General features: G+C 39.8%; 3 protein-coding genes and 1 long non-coding RNA gene across 6 annotated transcripts; 2 read left to right on the top strand and 2 right to left on the bottom strand.

Annotated features, from left to right (window-relative positions):
• Nucleotides 1–2,718: 2,718 nt before the first annotated feature.
• On the top strand, nt 2,719–6,786 carry LOC141821351 (ABC transporter G family member 14-like). The gene is made up of 5 exons (XM_074708772.1): nt 2,719–2,851; nt 2,930–3,746; nt 5,356–5,553; nt 5,646–5,824; nt 5,918–6,786. The coding sequence occupies exons 1-5, from the start codon at nt 2,741–2,743 to the stop codon at nt 6,566–6,568; spliced, it is 1,956 nt and encodes a 651-aa protein (XP_074564873.1). The 5' UTR covers nt 2,719–2,740; the 3' UTR covers nt 6,569–6,786.
• LOC141821352 (uncharacterized) lies at nt 4,373–8,135 on the bottom strand. The gene is made up of 3 exons (XR_012601213.1): nt 8,054–8,135; nt 7,055–7,560; nt 4,373–4,634 (listed from the first exon to the last, which is right to left on the bottom strand). It is a non-coding gene; the product is annotated as an uncharacterized LOC141821352 (long non-coding RNA).
• Nucleotides 8,136–9,592: 1,457 nt separating this feature from the next.
• On the top strand, nt 9,593–13,681 carry LOC141816744 (uncharacterized). 3 transcript variants are annotated; one of them, XR_012600730.1, is made up of 5 exons: nt 9,593–10,827; nt 11,186–11,338; nt 11,432–11,503; nt 11,799–12,351; nt 12,438–13,681. XR_012600730.1 is itself a non-coding variant. In XM_074704492.1 (5 exons), the coding sequence occupies exons 1-4, from the start codon at nt 9,646–9,648 to the stop codon at nt 11,925–11,927; spliced, it is 1,536 nt and encodes a 511-aa protein (XP_074560593.1). In that variant the 5' UTR covers nt 9,593–9,645; the 3' UTR covers nt 11,928–11,946; nt 12,438–13,681. The 3 variants fall into 3 exon arrangements, 2 of the variants coding, with proteins under 2 accessions (XP_074560593.1, XP_074560590.1); XM_074704492.1 differs by having other exon boundaries at nt 11,799–11,946; XM_074704489.1 differs by lacking the exon at nt 12,438–13,681 and having other exon boundaries at nt 11,799–12,419.
• Nucleotides 12,391–17,872, bottom strand: LOC141821519 (protein TOPLESS-RELATED PROTEIN 2-like). Its single transcript, XM_074708922.1, has 24 exons — nt 17,793–17,872; nt 17,521–17,700; nt 17,316–17,429; nt 17,064–17,222; nt 16,758–16,947; nt 16,550–16,670; nt 16,346–16,460; nt 16,129–16,262; nt 15,914–16,023; nt 15,748–15,820; nt 15,570–15,643; nt 15,411–15,506; nt 15,228–15,323; nt 15,000–15,127; nt 14,654–14,885; nt 14,368–14,553; nt 14,171–14,320; nt 13,991–14,101; nt 13,725–13,904; nt 13,509–13,634; nt 13,210–13,305; nt 12,934–13,119; nt 12,691–12,851; nt 12,391–12,601 (listed from the first exon to the last, which is right to left on the bottom strand). The coding sequence occupies exons 1-24, from the start codon at nt 17,870–17,872 to the stop codon at nt 12,391–12,393; spliced, it is 3,309 nt and encodes a 1,102-aa protein (XP_074565023.1).
• Nucleotides 17,873–18,595: the final 723 nt, after the last annotated feature.

Here is an 18,595-nt window from a genome sequence, read left to right as displayed (position 1 = left end):
AACTAGATACAACTTAATTACAAAAACCTATTACTTGCCTAACATTTTTAGCAACATAATTAAACTCTTTGAGATTAATGATCACTCAACTTGTTCACTCATGGAAAAAAACCCTAGAAGTTATATGTTTAATTTCAAGAAGGAAATAAAAATAATAATTAAACTTTTCTCTATAATAAACAAAATTAAACTTTCCCTAACATTAGAGTTCTAAGTTAATTAATTAATTAATAGAATTGGAGTATCATCCTCATCATCATCATTTAGCATCATATCATTAAAGTGGATTTGCATTAACCCTTTTCCACTTTTCAAAAGATACCTTAGGCCTCAAACTAATGCAAGTGGCCATTTTCTTTTATTTGGAACTCACCACAATTAATGCAATAATATCACTAATTAAGAACTTATGTTTATAGTTTATTTTTAAGATAATTCAGATCATATTTATCATTAATTATCAATAAATTTGATTGGATTTTGAAACCATTATATCTAGGCAATCTATGATTAATTATATTTTTCTAAATATTATTTTTTTTACAATTAAGAGAACTTTAGAGTGCAATGCTTCACTTTAGCTTTACTTAAAGCTGAAAAGGCTACCAACTTCAAGCATTGGGACATGTCTAATATTTCTTTTTGCATCAATGGATTCAAAATTTTAAGTTTTCTCTTCTTCTTCTTCTTTTTTTCTTTTTATTCATAGAAATCTCAAATAAGGTAATTTTAAGATTTTATCTATTCACTAATTGCCTTGAAATTAATAATAGAATACTAATTAAACCCCTAAAAAGTCGATCGAGATCCATCAATTGTGGAATGGAGAGACTATCACATGGTGGATTAGTTAATTAACCACTCTTCTAAACCACAAAATTAATAAACTAATCTGAGAAAGCATGTTCACAAGTTTGTCGTTGAACTAATAAAATAAGGCTAAATTTTATAATTATGAATGATTCCTGAATTAATATATACTTATTCATTGATAGAATATTTTAGTATTCGAGATTGGAAAAAATAAAGTTTATGGAGGATAGAATTCGAACCTAGATTCGAGAGGTTTAGGGCATTTGATATTCTTGACAATTATGCGAAAACTCGCATTACATCTTGGCCCTATGCATTTAAAGTGCCCCCTAATTTTATAGTACTACTAAAGCAAATCAATCCCTAGTGCTCACGAGTCATAACCCTCGTTCTTCCTCTCCAAATCATTGATGCACTTCGAGGCCTCGTGATCAAAGATCTATTATTCCACGACTCATATGTGTGCATTATTTTTACCTTGTACTCATATGAGTCACCATCTCTCTTTATTCAAATGTTCTCATCTCGTGGATGCTTGAAAATCAATTGACAACGAGAATAGAAAGAAAGAAAGAAAGAAAGAAGACCTTTTGCAAAAGTGGAACTACCGAACTTAAAACCAAAGAATGAATAGGAGAACGACTTCAATTATTAGTTCTAATATTCGATAATATATATAACACCACATCAAACCAAACCTCAAGTGAGACACTCAAATAATTCAATTCTTGTATAAACATGCTTGCTTCAGAATCATTTGACTTGTTGTGGTTTCTTTTTAATGCTTGATCAATCTCATTCATGGATCTTCCACCTTTTCTTTCTTTCAACTCGATTTTTCCTCCTCTAGAAACAATATTGTAGCACATAGCTTGGGATCTTAGCACAGTGTGGGGAGCATGTGCCTTTTATTGTATAAATCTTTCGAAAACAACTAATGAACACAAATTTTATAAAGGAGTTCGTCTGAATGTTCCTTAGATTAATAAAGAGACAGATTCGATGGTTGAAAGAGGAACCTTCATGGAAAATCTTGTGGAGTGCATCTCCATAGGAAGTTTGTTCCTTCTTCGCGACTCTAAGATGTCGCACCGTGCGGTTAGATTAGTAAAACATTTTCTTATCTATCGGTGTCTCACTGTTTTGCATATAAAAGAACAATTGAGATGATGATGACGATGATGATTAGGCAAATTGATCCATATTCCCCTTAAAATAGTTAGATTGTAATAGCCATTTAAAGCAAGCATCTCTAGTAAAATACTTCGAACGACATGAGTCACCCGAGCACTTCCTCCACCGAGACAATGCACAAAAGTAACGAAAAGAGCATCAATCATTTACGGCGACACTAGTTGAGAAGTATCATAGAAAGAAAGAAAATGAGTCGCAATATAGATAGTTCATGAACAAGATGGGAGGGGAGGACTAGCAATACTTGTACTAAACAATCAATAGGAAAACTTTCATTGATCAGGCAAATGTTAAAAGAAATCAGAGAATATTTCATATAATATAGTTGATACGAGACACAATTGCATTAGGCTTTTAGGAAATTGACCTTTCCTTTAGCTTCTCCACTCTGGTTTGGTAAACCATTCCATGTTCCACACCTTTTCCCCATTATACTACTGATTAATCCTCTTATCTACTTAATCAAATCCCTCAAATTCCATTCTTCCATTAGATTAGACATTTTAGAGTAGAAAAAGCCTCACAACTCACTCCTCTCCACCATCATCTCCATTCACAAGTGTTAACAAAGACAAAGAAAGAAAGAAAGAAAGCATTTTTGGGCTCTTTGAGAGTTAAAAGTGAGTGAGTGCAACAAAGCATATTGGTGGGCCGCTCTCTCTTATAAGTATGCCTGCTTTCTCCTTAACCATCATCAAACCACCACCCCAGTTCCACCGTCCACTGATCCACCATGGCCACGCCTGCGCCTGAGACGGACTTCGCCGGCGGCCGAGAAGACGACCCACCGACCGTCGTCGCTTACCTAGCTGATGCAGCCTCTGTCTTCCCAATCACCCTCAAGGTGGGTAGCTCTGGTTTGATGCTCTGTTTTAGTGTTCTGTTTGTTTTGTGTGAATAGAAGGTTGTGATTTTTGAGCAGTTTGAGGAGGTGGTGTACAAGGTGAAGATCGGAGAGGGCGGGTGGTGGTGGAGGCGGGGGAAGAGCGGGGCGGCGCCGGCGGTGGAGAAGACGATTCTGAATGGTGTCACCGGAGTGGTGTGCCCAGGGGAGCTGCTGGCCATGCTCGGCCCCTCGGGCAGCGGGAAGACGACTCTTCTGACGGCGCTCGGCGGGCGCCTCCGCGGGAAGCTCTCCGGCAAGATCACCTACAACGGCAGCCCGTTCTCCGGCGGCGTGAAGCGGCGCACGGGGTTCGTGGCCCAGGACGACGTGCTGTACCCGCACCTGACGGTGGCGGAGACGCTGACTTTCACGGCGCTGCTGCGGCTCCCGGCGGCGCTGTCGCGGGCGGAGAAGGCCCGGCAGGCCGAGGAGGTGGTGGCGGAGCTGGGCCTGGGCCGGGTGGCGCACTCCATGGTGGGCGGCGCGCGCGGCGTTCGCGGCGTCTCCGGCGGCGAGCGGAAGCGCGTCAGCATCGGGCTGGAGATGCTGGTGGACCCCAGCCTCCTGCTTCTAGACGAGCCCACGTCGGGGCTCGACTCCACCACCGCCGCGCGCATCGTCGCCACGCTCCGGCGGCTCGCCGCCGACAAGGGCCGCACCGTCGTCACCACCATCCACCAGCCATCCAGCCGTCTCTACCGCATGTTCGACAAGCTGGTGCTCCTCTCCTCGGACGGCTCCGCCATCTACTACGGCCGCGCAGCCGCCGCCCTCGACTACTTCACCTCCGTCGGGTTCGCCTCGCCGACGGACGGCGTCAACCCGGCCGACCTCTTGCTGGACCTTGCCAACGGTAAGTCCACTTCCCATGCATCTCTCAAAGATAACCTGGAAATTCCATATAAGCCCTTCAAAAATTAGGATTAGAATTTTTGACCAATTAGGAACACAAACTATGGGAAAGAAGAGAAGACCATCGATCGCAAAACTCAGCACGATAAATCGAAAGACAAATGACACCATCGCGAAGAACATTCAAGATTCTCTAGAACACTCTCACAGTCACAAAATTTACGATAGCATAAGTGCCCCAGCATATCCAAGCATATTCCCTTCCTACATAGAAATTTAGTAGACACCTTTTACCGTCGAGTCACAATCAAATTTATCATGAACAGAAGCTACAAAATCCTTAATATAATTCTAAAAAACTACATATGATGAAAGAAAATCACTGTGCAAGATCCGAAATGCTAATGCATCCTTGAATTACCTTTCCAACTGATGTAGTAATGCGAGTGGGAAGATCGAAGCTGCGATGAAGACATGTGTCGATGAGTTTGATGGCACTGATACTTTAAGTCACTGTCCAAAGGCCTTATCACTACTTGCTCATGCATCCCCCTCCTTGTAACTGTTCTCAGTCCCCACAGAAACACAACGCCTCAATAATGGCAGATGAGTTGAAAATTTTGGCAGTCCCATGCATGCCCTCTCTGCATCATGCACCTCTCTTTCCATCGTCTACTTGCCTACATGGGGAGAGACTGTGGAGGGGATGAGTTGGGGACGTAGACCTGCACTTGCTGCAAGATGTCCCAGAAGTTTGTTCTGTGCATGAGATAGCAGGAGACGCCAACTTTCATGATCTTTAGCAGCTTGGCAATCAACACAAGTGATTAGATTGTTGACACTGTTAGGATGCTGAATTATCTTTGGTATTGTTGAATGAGATTGAAACCTGTTCAACACCACTTACTAAAACTTAGTATCTCAAATCAAATCACACTTGTAGATCAGATTATCACAAATCGAGCAGTTTTAGATCTAAATCTGGTATCTCTAAAATAAGAAATAGCTTCTACCACAAGAGATAAAATCTTTCAGATAAATAGCTTCTACAACATGATGGAGCAACACACGAGCAGTTTTCCGTGATTCAAATTTGCACAAAAGTATAATAAAATTAAACAAATTGATATATATGTGTGTGTGTGTGTGTGTGTGTGTCTAATGCTCTCTAAACTGACAAATATCTTATAATCTCTAAATGCACTTCATGACGTCTTCTAAATTTTAAAACACACTGCACTGTTGAGAAATTTAGAGTCCTATTTGCCACAAAATAAACCGATATTGAAAACCATCTAACATAGGATTTATTTGGTACTTGGAGCATAATCGAACCTATTACATCCAATATATTGTAGAGGCCAACAGATAACAAGATCGTCATTTGGTTGAGTTGAGTTCTAATGCACAATGAACGCACAACATTCTTGCGCTGAACATAATGAATTCATTGGCTATCTAAGCAAGAATGGAAGCTGGATCTACCTCACCAGATCATTCTCTCATATTGCAGAAGGCTGAACTTTAACCAAATGTAGGATTTCTTCAACAAAAACAAGGTGCTACTTTAGAGGTTTGAATTTATGCTAATGAATTCTTCTATGGAACAGGAATTGCACCAAACTCCAAGTACGCAATCGAGAACAGTGACTTTGTCAAAGGTGGCTGCGGCTTGCAGCAGGAGCAGAAAGCCGTCAAGGAGGCCCTGATCAGTGCGTATGATTGTAATATTGCCACACGATTGAAAGCAGAACTCTGCACAGTAGACCTGAACAATTATGGATACACTCGAGAGATGGCCAGTGCCAGTAAGCCACTCTGAACAACCTGGAAGAACACCGATTTGCAAGAACACTTCAGGAGTCACTAATTTGAATTGCAATCTGCTTGGTTGATGCAGTGAAAAGAGAGCAGTGGTGCACAAGTTGGTGGGAGCAGTTCAGAGTTTTACTCAGCAGGGGTCTGAAGGAGAGGAGGTATGAGGCTTTCAACAAGCTGAGGATTTTCCAAGTCCTCAGTGTTGCCACTCTTGGAGGCCTCCTATGGTGGCACACCCCAACTTCTCATATCCAAGACAGGGTAAAATTTTTGGGATTGAAAATGTTAGAACACACGGTTTATATTTTCTGACAATATCTGTCTGATTACTTCATTCATATAATCCTGTTGCAGACAGCATTGATTTTCTTCTTCTCAGTCTTTTGGGGCTTCTTTCCACTCTACAATGCTGTGTTTACATTCCCTCAAGAGCAACCAATGTTGCGGAAAGAACAGGCCTCAGGCATGTATCGACTCTCATCCTACTTCATGGCACGCACCGTGGGGGACCTGCCTATGGAGCTTGCCCTTCCAACCGCCTTCACGTTCATCATATACTGGATGGGTGGCCTCAAGCCAGACCCAGTCACCTTCCTGCTCTCGCTCCTCATAGTCCTCTACAGTGTCCTGGTTGCACAGAGCCTAGGCCTTGCGGTAGGAGCAATACTAATGGATGTCAAGCAGGCAACCACCCTTGCTTCCGTCACCACCTTGGTCTTCCTAATGGCTGGTGGCTACTATGTCCAACATATACCAACTTTCATTGTCTGGCTGAAGTACTTGAGCTATAGTTTCTACTGCTACAAGCTCCTACTGGGGGTTCAGTTCACTGACCATGATGTCTATGAGTGCTCCAAAGGAGAAATGTGTCCAGTGATAGAATATCCGGCCATCAGATCAGTGGGGCTAAGTCATATGTGGATTGATGTGTGCATCATGGGGCTGATGCTCATTGGCTATCGGCTGGTCGCATATCTTGCACTACATCATCTGCAACGCCGGTAATACCACAGTAAGTGTTGAATAACCTGCGATTGATTGCACTCGAGAAGAAGATACCATGGTGAGTGTTGAATAACAATTGATTCAAGCTCCCCAGAGGATACAAAATAAGGGATTAATGCAACAAGCATTCTCAATTTTTTGAGAATTGCCTACTAGTGAAGTTGCTACGTTGTACTGTAGGAAAATGTGCAAAGAACTACTGATCAAGTTTTGAGAGTACAGTCTATGAACAATGGCAAAATGTTACTGAAATAAGATGTGCAGGATAACTTTCCAACCAAAAAGGCAAGAACTTAAAATTCTTTGATTGCCAGATATATTCAAATCAGCATTTTTCAAAACGAAAGCAACTTAGAGAATAAATTTGAGCTCCGTAATGTACTGAACTTATACAAAAGCGTAAATGGAACTTATAAAAATCCATTTTTTTTTAAAGGAATAGAAAGAATGCACATGAAGGACTTGGAAATAGGAATCGGGACTTACGATATCAGATACTGCTGCAGATTCCTCATTCTCCTCTTGCTTTTAAGTTTTCTAAAAGCCCAAGGCTCAATTTGTCGAACTCTCTCTTGACTCACACCCATCGACTTTCCTATCTCTTGTAGTGTCTTCATCCTCCCATTTTCCAGTCCAACCCTCAGTATCATAACCTGCTTCTCTCTAGGATTCAAAGAGTTAAGTATTATTCAGTTCCTCCTTCATGAAGTGCTTGATGAGAATGTTTTCTGATATCTCAGCCTCAGGATCAACAATAACTTCCTATAGACAAACCAACATAAGATCACCGAGTGAAATAAATCAGAAGATCAACAATAACTTCATGAAGTGCTTGTTGGGGGAGGATCTGACATTCCAATCTTCAAAGCAGCCATTTTGGCAACTTCCACTACTGCTCTAGCAAGAGCAACAGATTCAGCTGCTGTTGCTGCTAACACTACCTCCTCACATGTTAGGAGAGTTTCTGTAGCCAATGTTGCAGCAATAATTGCCTATAAAAGATAGGACAAAAGGAACATAAGGAATGACTGATTGTGCTTAAATGAACCCAATTCAGTTTGTTAAATAGGTCCTAAGAGAAAATGTGTAACATAATACAGTTGTTGAACTGCTAGAAAAATCTACCAGCAAAAACTATGCTGTTAACTTATTGTATTACTGAGCTGTCATTTGTCTGTAACAAATTATTTTTAGTACATTCTTCCGTATTATGATTTGTTAGTAGAAATACAGGACTGCGAGGAAGAAGGAGTATTTTTTATCAGTGAATTAATTCCAATAAATTTGATATGCCTAAGGAATTTTTTTCTAAAAAAATTTAAAATCAGTTTGATGGATAATAACTATACCTTGTTGTTCCTAAGCATAATTATGAATTCCATTCTATAGAGACTTTTGGCAAAGTCCCATTTAGTAACCAATTATCAGGTAACTATGAAATAATCATGTGAAATCAATCTTCCTTTTCAGTTTGTAATATCTAACCTTTCCAGAAGGACCAACAACTGCAGCATATTTTCGGGGTCTACTAACATCAGTCAAATGAGCTTCCAGAGTAGGTATGTGCTCAATTTCAACACTGATGGAGCAGACAAAACAGACTGAATTCTGCTGCAAATAGAATCTCTAGCATTTACTGTACCCAGAAAATGCAAAAAGAATAATGAAAATTGTACTTAACATTAACATGTGAAAATACAAGAAAAAATCAAGACACCAATGTCCAAGGGTTCCCGGAATGTTATATATTATTCTCAGTGTTTCAAAAGCATGTTTCATTTCTTTTTCTGTTGAAGACAAAAGACAAGAGTCAATCAATTTGTGCCTAATTTTGATAGTAAATGAGAGTACAATTCACAAACCAAGCAAGAGCTATAGAAGGAATATTTGTGCATGTCAAATAAATTCAAGAAAATGAAGAGCATAATTATCAGATTATTTCTTGACAAAAAAATTACAAATATACTTCACTCTTCCAAAATTTTGCCAAGCTTAGAATCTCCAAGATGACTGATTAAATCTTATGAGGCACCACATCTAAATGATGTTAGCTCCAGGAAGTGCATCGGTTGCATGGATAAGTTGGTTTTGTAGTTGGTTACCAACTCACAAAGGTTCACCAAAAATGACAATAGCAAATACTCCATGACTAGCTAGAAAGATCATTATCAAAGCTGAAAAAAAAACACAAAAAGAAGAACTGAGCAGTCTCATTCTTCGTACAGATACGACCCAATTATATTCCCCTAAACAAGCTCCATGGAGAACTTAGAACTTAATGCAATTTCTGATTCATTAACCATTAAATAACCGAAATACCAACTCTCTGATTCCATATTGCACGGGAAAACCAAGAGATCGAATAAAGAATGGGGGGAAAAAATCAAAATGTTGAATCAACAACCATCACGTCGACACTTCATGTCGTTCAGACATATCAACAAGCACCCAAATCACAAGCAGTTCCAGATTACTAACACGCGAAAAGGAACAAAATGCCAAAGGAGGGAATTTGTATATATACATATAAGGGATCAAATCACGTACGGTGTGAAAGAACATGATATAGAAGGGGGAATGGACTCACGACGAAGCGAATGGAGAGAAGAAGGCCACTTGAACTGAGGCGCCGCCAACCACTCCATGGAGAGGAGGCCGCCGTCCGCTCGTCGAACGATCGCTATCCTTCTTCTTCGTCGCCGTCGTTGCGAGAAAGCGAGCGAGCGGAATGGGAGAGAGCCGGAGGCTGAGGAAAGGGGTATGTGTGCCTTCTCGCGCGGGTTAACGGGTAGAAACTAGAAAGCGGATAATAGATCGGGTTCGCGGGTGGATGATATCAAACCCGATCCAAATTGTTAATATTTGGCATTGCCTCCCGTTATTTTCTTACTTTTTTAAAAAACCCCTTATACTTCAATGTAGTATCGCGTGAGAATCGAACGCGTAAAATCAGCGCGTGCAAATAACGGCAAAAATCATCGGCCCTCTCCTTCTTCCTCACCCCGTTCTCTGTTCGTAGTTGCAGATTCCTTCCTTCGCCTTTCAAATCTGTAGAAATTGAATCCAGAAGGAGAGGAATGACCGCGGCGCTCGTCGAATTTGCCCTCAAACCTTCGCCTCCTAAGCCCTCCCCTCGCAGCGTCATCTCCTCCTCGAAGGAATTCCGCAATCACCTCAGACTCACGGAGATCCCACCCAAAAACTGGACTTTGGCCTCAAAAGCTCTCCCGGACGATGAGGCCGCTCGAGAACGCGAGAAGAAAGAGCTTTCTCGCGAAGACTACGACGGTCTGATCCATTCCCACTGCTCAAAGGGCCGCCTTGACCGGTCCTTGCACCTTCTGAGCCGGATGGAGGCGGCGGGGATGCACCCGAGCGCCGCGTCCTACGGACGGCTCGTCTTCGCGCTGGGCCGCACCGGGAGGACACTCGAGGCGGACGCGGTCTTCCGGGAGATGAAGTGGTCGGGCATCCGGCCCACTTCGAGGGACTACAACGCGCTCCTCGGCGGATTTTTGCGGAAAGGTCAGCTTTTGATGGCCGATCGCGTGCTGGTCGAGATGAGCAAGGAGGGCGTGGAGTGGAATCGACAAACCTACTTCATCCTCTTGGATTCCTATGTCAATTCTGGCCGTCTAGAGGATACCTGGTGGGTTCTCGGAGAGATGAAGGCAAAGCGAATTCGATTGGATTCCTTTGTGTATAGCAAAATCATTAAGCTCTATAGGGACAATGGCATGTGGAAGAATGCAACGGGCATGATAATGGAGATGCGTGAGCTTGGCATTGTGCCTGACGTGAGAGTGTACAATGATATGATCGATACCTTCGGAAAGTATGATCAATTGGATGAAGCAGTCAAGGTGTTTGACAAAATGCGCAGTGAGGGACTGAAGCCAGACATCACAACTTGGAACATGCTAATTAGGTGGCATTGCAGAGCTGGAGACTTGAAACGTGCACTTGGATTCTTTACTGAAATGCAAGAGCAAGGTTTATACCCTGATCCTAAGATCTTTCTCACTATCATTAGTCGTTTAGGAGAACAGGGAAGATGGGATGACATAAAAAACTTGTTCAAGGGTATGAAATATAGAGGAATGACAGAAAGTGGCATAATATATTCAGTTTTGGTCGATATATATGGTCAGTATGGTATGCTTCATAACGCTGAGGAGTGTGTTGCTGCACTCAAAGCACAAGGCATACGGATGTCAGCTAGCCTTTTCTGTGTATTAGCAAATGCATATGCGCAGCAGGTGCGATGACCGTCTATCCTTTGTTTAAATTTGTCAATTTGCATGAAAAGAAGTTGTTTGTCTGTCAGTGCTGATGATGATCTTTCTTTGCATCTGCATGATCTTTGGAACCTTACAATGCTTGGTTATATCCATACATGCATTCCTACATTTGTCTTTGTGCATTTTTATTTCACAGGAATTGAATTTATTTTTATTGTTGTTGTTGATCATTTATGCGCTTGCTTGTATTACTTGAGACGACTTCTATAACTTGAGATTTTATATGTTGGATAATCCTTTAGGGATTTTTTATTTAAGAAATAACTTTCGAGATTCTTCAACTAATTGATTGCTCATATTCTTGCATGTTGATTAGGGGCTTTGTGAACAAACTTTGAAGGTTCTTCAGCTAATGGAAGCTGATGGAACTGAACCAAACCTTATAATGTTGAATCTGTTGATGAATGCATTTAGTATTGCTGGAAAGCATTTGGAAGCAACGGCGGTTTTCGAACACATCAAGGAGAGTGTAAGTACTTTGCTGAACCAGATCAGATTACTTATGCGATCTTCTAGTGTATTACACCACAATCAACAGGAAAAATTATTATCGTCTCTGTAGGGGATTAGTCCAGACGTGATTACTTATTGTACCTTAATGAAAGCATTCATGAGGGCTAGAAAATATGACCAGGTCAGCTTCTCTTCCCCTTTTCTGTTTGTTCTCATGACTATATCCAGTTAAGCACAATAGAACAAATGATTATGAAAACAAAATCCAGTGTCTCATCAATTTAAAATTGCCTAGTATTTTACCATGCAGCTATTTGACTCTTTTTCTCTTCAGTAAGCACAGATAGTTTGCTTGAACTTCAATTTTCTCTTGCTTGACTTCAGATTTCATCCATAAATTTTCTTGTGTGACGCGGTTGGGAAGGTGATATGAACCTAGTGATTGAATTCCTTTGATCTTCTTGGAATGCCTTCAGGTTCCAGTTATCTATCGCGAGATGGAAAGGTCTGGATGCACTCCTGATAGAAAAGCTAGGGAGATGTTGCATGATGCCTCGCTTGTATGCCTTCAGCGAGGGAAATTTCAGGCCAAGACATTTTCATAAATATTCTCATTGGCAACAGGTGGGTTTTCTTCAAAATCAAGGAAAATTTCATAATCTGAAGGGCATTCACTAGCTTTAAAGCTAAAAAGTCTGATAATATGTCATTCCAAATGATCATTTATCTGTCCCACTGAATTGGAAACTAGCAATTCATAACTACTCATGTATAACTCTTCTCCTTGGGACAAAATATAGGTAGGTTGGGAGCTATTGGTGCTCCACACTTACAGAAAGAGAGAGAGGAAGATGAACTCTACTTATGTCGATGTTAAATATGATATTTCATTAGACCTGACATGAACAAGTATCTTTGATCACTTACATATTTCTTTATGTACTTCCTAATCCTTTACAAAAATCTCGAAAGCACCAAATACAAAATGAGATTTACAGAGAGCAACAGGTTAGCACCAACAAAAAGGAGGTAACCTGTTTCTAAAGTTTTGATCAATCTTTCTAAGAATCATTCACCCAAGAGGTGGCTGGGATGTCTGACTATGTTTTGAGCAGGTGGTTTGGCGGAGGTCCCATTGTCCTGGGAAGGCCCTGCAGGTCTCCATCTTGTGTCGCCGTCCAATGGCTCCACCACATGAACAGCACCGTCGCTCATCCCCAGGGCTATTTGATTGGGTTCCAATGGGTGGGCAGCAATCACCATGGGATAGGCAGATCCACTGGAAATTCAAAAAAAGACAGTTATCGTGTTGTTATCTCTCAAATTGCAGAGAAATTAATTTACTTAGAGACAGAGAGAGAGTTATACTCAGATATATAGGCAGAGGGTGCTATCCGGCAATGGAGCCTCAAGCTGCTTGCTTCAAATATTCCAACAGCACCATCAACAAATGCAGCATACACCAACAAACCATCACAAGAAAATGCTGCACTTGAAACTGATGCTGGGAGTGCATCCCTAGGAGACCACTGCATCATTGGATCAACTCAGATTTCAAACATATAAATGATAACTGATAAATAGTGCCTTCTGATGGAGTTGAGAACTAACCGAACACAAAGAATCGAGTTTACTGTCATAGATAGCTATTTGTCTTTCGTGGACAGCCAACAGATGTGTCTGATCATTGTGAAATTGAATTTGGATGTCCCCAACTAATGGAGATGCACACCCAGTATCCACCTGGATAAATCGCGAATTTTTCTTCTCCCAGCTCTCCATGCTCCAAACACAAAGCTGCAAGTAGCCAACAAGTGAAGATGTTAGAAGATACATATTAGAAACGAAGATGTTCCGAACGTGACTGGAAATATTTTATCTGCACACCTGAGCATCAGCTCCAGCGGACACGAGAACATTTAATGAAGAGGAAAATGCAAGACCGGTTATCTTTTTTTGGTGGCCTTTGAACTTGGTTTTCACCTACAAACATTATAGACAATGATTTCAAGTAATGTAACAGAGGAAGTTACAAATGATACTAAATTTTGTACAAGATTCAAGTATTTGGAGGAAGTTAGCAGGAAATAATTAGGCAAGAAAGCTATGGAGAAAATGAACTGCAGAAAGCATCAAGAATCCAGATAATTTGACTGATAGAAATTAAGCATGAGATCATTAATTACCTCATCAAACCGAACATTATAGATCACAATAGTAGAATCTTCCATTCCAACAGCAATGATGTTGTTATCCGGATGAAATGCTAAAGACGTGGCTGCCGGTGGGGTTGGCATGAAAGTGGTCATAACCTGCAAGTTATGTTTCTGTTCAGTTTAGTTTCTTCAAGAAATAAAAAGATGTGTGAGCTTTTTGGTAGCAAGAGTTAAATCGCTACGCACCTTAAAAGTCTTTAAATTAAACAAAGAAACTTTTCCACCTGATGCAGACGTTGCATAAGAGTCATTCTTAGATAAAGCAATACAAGCAGTTGCTTCTTCTGGATTGTTATCACTCCTTTCATTGGTCATGAAAATACCATCTGATGGCTGGCAAAGCTGAGGAGCAACAGATGCAGTTGACTGAACAAGCAAAACAATTAAACAATCAGCACTAGGCTTATATAGCAAATTAAATAGATAATTTCTTACAACTGTTTCTTTCTGACCTTGCCCGATGGATTTCCTTCATCGCATGGCCACTGCCAGAGCTTATGCACAGCATTGGAACCAAGTGCTAATAAGGCAAGTCCAGAATTGGTGTACATCAATCTCACAACCTGGAAGAGAACCCAACTGATTGAAAACACATTATCAAGACTAACAACAAGATGCAAGTAAAATCATACCTTGCTCACTGCTGATGTTGCATCAGGCAACCGCAAAGCTTTAAGATGGCCAGCATTCACAATCTCAGCTAGCTTCCAGCTTCCGATTTTTTCGGTTTCTTCAGGAATCCTTGGCTGGGCATCAGCAGCCCCAGTACTATCCATAACAGCCTGCAGATTTTGCTCATGTCACACTGAATTTGAAACACAATATTCACTTTGAGTAGTTGCTGAATGTTAATTACCTTCGCGTTGGAAGTAGATTGTTTAGAACCACTACGTAAAACCTCACGCATCCTTAAAACCCGTTGCCCATCAGCATTTGCCAGGATTTTGATTCCATTATCAGTAGTTGTAACAGCAAGTAATGAACCATCTTTCTGGAATCTCAGTCGAGGAAATTCCTGCCACGGAGAAATTAAAGAGTTGCATACAAACTAACTAAAAGTTTGAATTAATTGCAAGAAATATACAAGAAAAGCTAAGGTAGATTAAGCTACTAACAGGAAGTCCACCATCTGCATCAGTAGTAGTCAGTATCTTAGTGTTATCCATGTCCCAAAACTTAATCTGGAATCCATCGCCTGCAACCAAGAAGCGATTCCGAATTGTGTCAAACTGGACAACTTCCAATGAGTGTTTCCCAAAGCCACTGTATCTCCGCTGAATAGTTCCATTCTCATTCCACTCCACTAAATGTGAATCCCCATCTTTACTTGTTCCACATGAAAAAAGCCTGCGACCAAATGATGAGACTTTAGCATGGATATTGGATAGCTAAAAATGGCAGCTACAGCTACAGCTAGAGAAAATTTGATGACTGTAAATGCATAATATGAACACACATCACCTTGTTCCATCTGTGCTATATGCCATTGTTGTGCATCCGGGGCCAGGAGCATCATAGTCAACGCTAGATCTCAAACAGTCATAGAGCCATACTTTGACTTTACCATCAAGTGAAGTTGAGAAGATAAACTTCACATAGAGAAATAATGAAACAATATAAGCCATAGTTGAAAATTTTGCATTGCAAAAATCACAAATAGAAACAGTATATGACAGAGCAAATACATACATGGATGGACCCTTTGAAGTGAGGACAAACAGAATAAACAGGGGCTTGATGACCTTCAAATGTATACTGTTTCTGTCCGGTTGAAACATCCCAGACCTATTCATCATGCAACAGAAACTGTTAAGAACATACAATTCTTGTACAATCTATCTTCTGACTGATCAACCACATGGTTTTACTCACTTTAATCGCCTTATCATCGCCGCAAGTAATGATCGAGAGAGTCTTCTTGGGATGGGAAAAGGCAATGTCATTAACACCACCTACATGAGCATCAATCTGCAGAAGAAGATGCTATCAGCATCATCATATGGTTGCCAAACACCACAACTATTAACTCACCTCCAAATGTTGGCGTAATTCTTCATTTAGATTAAAAGCATATATCTGCACTAGATGCTTTGAAAATGCAACACCTATAAGTATCACAGAAGAGTAACAAGAATTTTAGATTAATGTTGTGACAATATATCTACAGCACCAATGGTCCTATTTGAACTATTTTTTTACTTCGGCATACCAAGAATAGAACCTTCAGGACTCCACAAGCATCGGTTGACAGATACGGTAGTATCTTTTATGAATGTTGCCTTCTAGTAGGAAAAAAAAGTGATGTCAAATATGAAAAAACACTATGAGATTTAAGAAAAATGGCATGTTCTTAGTCTGATCAGCTTGATGAATACCTGAAAAGGCAAGGAACATTTTGTAATATTCCACACTTTGAATTTCTTTTGTGCTAACCTTTCTCCGGATTCAACTTCCCAGAGCACAATGTCACCAATATTTGTCCCAACTGAAAGAAAATTGAAAGGATATATATATAAGATGAGCATCAAATGAGAAGCTCAAGGCTAAATAACAAGCAAGCTTACATAAGAACGGAAGATGAAGAAGCTACCTAGAAGAATTGTAGTATGGATAGGGTGAAAATCCAAGCTCGTCACATTTGAACTTTGATCAAGAGTCCGTACCACTGTCTTGGGAATCTCATCTTGAGAATAGATATTGTGCTGATGAGTCATAAAACTATATATTATATTCCAAGAAAAAAATACATTCAACTTTACAAATAAAGGATCCCAGCCCTAAACAACTGTAAGAAGAATTATATCTTTTGTACCTCATCTACTTGGCTCGTTTTCATTTTTTTCATCGGACGTTTAGAATTTGCATTGTGATAATCAATCCCAGGAGCACCTATGGGAAGACTCGGGTGGTTCATAAATACAACTGCAATAATATCACATGCATGATTTGATTTCAGCACCAGTCACTACACTTTTTGATCGCATGTGACATGAACATCAAGCAACCCATACCTGCATTCGGAGTCTGCACCAAACCTGGGGGGCCAAGGGTCACCACAGGCTGTGGCAATGAAGGGGTAGCATTGGTCATCCACCCAGCACTGGAACTTGTAGAAGCAACTGATTGAAAGGACTAAACAAAGAAAATTAAAGAACCATGATGATCAGCAATCAGATTAATAATACTATACACAATTGCAGACGAACATAATCCACTTACACTATGAACAACCCTTGGAGGAAACGTCCCAGTCTTGGGAACTGACGTCCCAACAAGTTGAGCATTAGCATTGGTAGGAGGAGGTGCCCCTGGTCCATTTGTAGGGGCAGCACATGAATGATCAGTAAACAGTGTTTTAATATCAGGGGTGGGATGTGGATTTTTGCAAAGCTGGTGCTGCCAATTGAGACTAAACCAAGGGCATAAGTCAATAAATAATACATTATTACACATACATTAGCAATCTTTGGATATATCAGCTAATCAAAGTAATCGTGCAATAAAGAAGAGAAAGTAACTTTGCACCTTTGGTTGATTAGTGATCGCAAGCGAGAAGCTGTAAAAGTTGGAAATGTTAACTTGTCTTGAATCAAAGGATTAGCTTCGATGAGTTTCTTAACTTCCATAAGCATGTTAGCTCTCGCTGACTTTGTATCGCCATAGGTAGAAAGCCTCTCATCCTGCCTGTATAGATTTTTTTGAAATGGAAAAACATGAATGACAAATTAAGTTAAGTAAAATCACATAAGCTATATATCCATCTCTAGAATATGTTACCTGAAATTTTCCAGAGAAAGCAGCATGGTGATCTCCTTGAAAAGTTGCTGGTTGAAAGAATCAAAGACTTTCAGATACTTAGCGAGAATATCAACGGCTTTTGCCTTGTCATGTCTGAAGAAAGAATGCAAAAATGCTCTAAAAAGTTCCAGCTAAATCCGAACATCACGACCGAATTTAAGATGAGGCAACGATCGAACTTTACCTATCAAGTGCTTCGAGGTACCTCTGTTTCCTGATTTCGAAGAACATTTTCAGGGAAAACTTGTTGTCTCCAACTTTACTGAAACCACCTAGATATTTTTCAACTTCATCCCATTCCCCTGCCTGAACAAGATTCTCGAAGTAGTTCATGTTGAAAAAGACGGCGGACTCCTGCTCTAGCCTACAAGACAACCAGACATTTAAACAAAAGACTAAAAGTAGTTAAGAACTCTAGATGATAATGATGTGTTTAAAGGAAAAACGCGAACGTACTTGTGAACAGTTTCCTTAAATTTCTCATCCTCTAGGAATTGCAGTATCAAGAAAACAAGCTCCTTATTCAGGGAAGACATTTCGGCGTCCAGATAGAATAGGAAAAAAAAAGAGAACAAAGAATAGAAAAACCAAAGCTGTACGAAGCTGCGCAGCTCTCCGCCGCCGAACACAAAGCGCCGCAGATCTCTCAAGTTGGTAGTACCTTCCCTTGGAGGATTACGTAACATTGTCTTTAAATAGACATATAAGATCCGTTTTTTTTTAGAAAAAGTTTAATAATTTATCTAAAAAATCATTATTTTAAAATTTCAGTTATTTTTTTTTTAAATGATTAATTCAGTTAATTTAATTCAATTTTAATTTTAAAATTTTTTATTCGATTAAATCGAATAAATTAAATTAATTAAAATAAAAAAATAATTTCTAAATAAGTACATTTACATAATCCTAACTAATATTATTTTTTTAAAATATTTAATTAATTTAATTTTTAATTGAATTATTTGATATTTTATCGATTTGATTTATTTAATTTTTATTTAAAAATTTAATTGATTCGATTATTTAAAGTATATTAAATTAATTTTTTAAATAAATATTTAGAACAAAAGTCAATAGATACTTCTTTTATTTTTTTCAAATCATCAATGTTCTTTTTATTTAAAAAAACAATAAAGTGGAGTGAATTTGAAAATAAAAGGGCACTTTTTTCTTTTTCCCAAATATTTATTCTTAAATTATTATTATTTTAAAAAAAACAATGTCCGAATCTCACGAAGATCTGGTGCGGAATCGATGGG

Source organism: Curcuma longa, chromosome 2 (genome assembly GCF_044706935.1).
Source record: "Curcuma longa cultivar G26 ecotype Majalengka, Jawa Barat chromosome 2, ITB_CL_G26_1.1, whole genome shotgun sequence".
Classification (NCBI taxonomy): domain Eukaryota; kingdom Viridiplantae; phylum Streptophyta; class Magnoliopsida; order Zingiberales; family Zingiberaceae; genus Curcuma; species Curcuma longa.
This window is presented reverse-complemented; position numbering and strand designations above follow the sequence as displayed.

Excerpts from the sequence above, each read along its gene's own strand:
- LOC141821351 (XM_074708772.1), top strand. The coding sequence starts at position 2,741 with ATGGCCACGCCTGCGCCTGAGACGGACTTCGCCGGCGGCCGAGAAGAC. Across the intron at positions 5,554-5,645 it reads TCGAGAGATGGCCAGTGCCA|TGAAAAGAGAGCAGTGGTGC; the intron begins GTAAGCCACTCT and ends TGGTTGATGCAG. Across the intron at positions 5,825-5,917 it reads CTTCTCATATCCAAGACAGG|ACAGCATTGATTTTCTTCTT; the intron begins GTAAAATTTTTG and ends ATCCTGTTGCAG.
- LOC141821519 (XM_074708922.1), bottom strand. The coding sequence starts at position 17,872 with ATGTCTTCCCTGAATAAGGAGCTTGTTTTCTTGATACTGCAATTCCTA. Across the intron at positions 17,223-17,315 it reads CTTTCTCTGGAAAATTTCAG|GCAGGATGAGAGGCTTTCTA; the intron begins GTAACATATTCT and ends AAATCTATACAG. Across the intron at positions 13,635-13,724 it reads TTAATTTAAAGACTTTTAAG|GTTATGACCACTTTCATGCC; the intron begins GTGCGTAGCGAT and ends CATAACTTGCAG.
- LOC141816744 (XM_074704492.1), top strand. The coding sequence starts at position 9,646 with ATGACCGCGGCGCTCGTCGAATTTGCCCTCAAACCTTCGCCTCCTAAG. Across the intron at positions 10,828-11,185 it reads CAAATGCATATGCGCAGCAG|GGGCTTTGTGAACAAACTTT; the intron begins GTGCGATGACCG and ends CATGTTGATTAG. Across the intron at positions 11,504-11,798 it reads GGGCTAGAAAATATGACCAG|GTTCCAGTTATCTATCGCGA; the intron begins GTCAGCTTCTCT and ends GAATGCCTTCAG.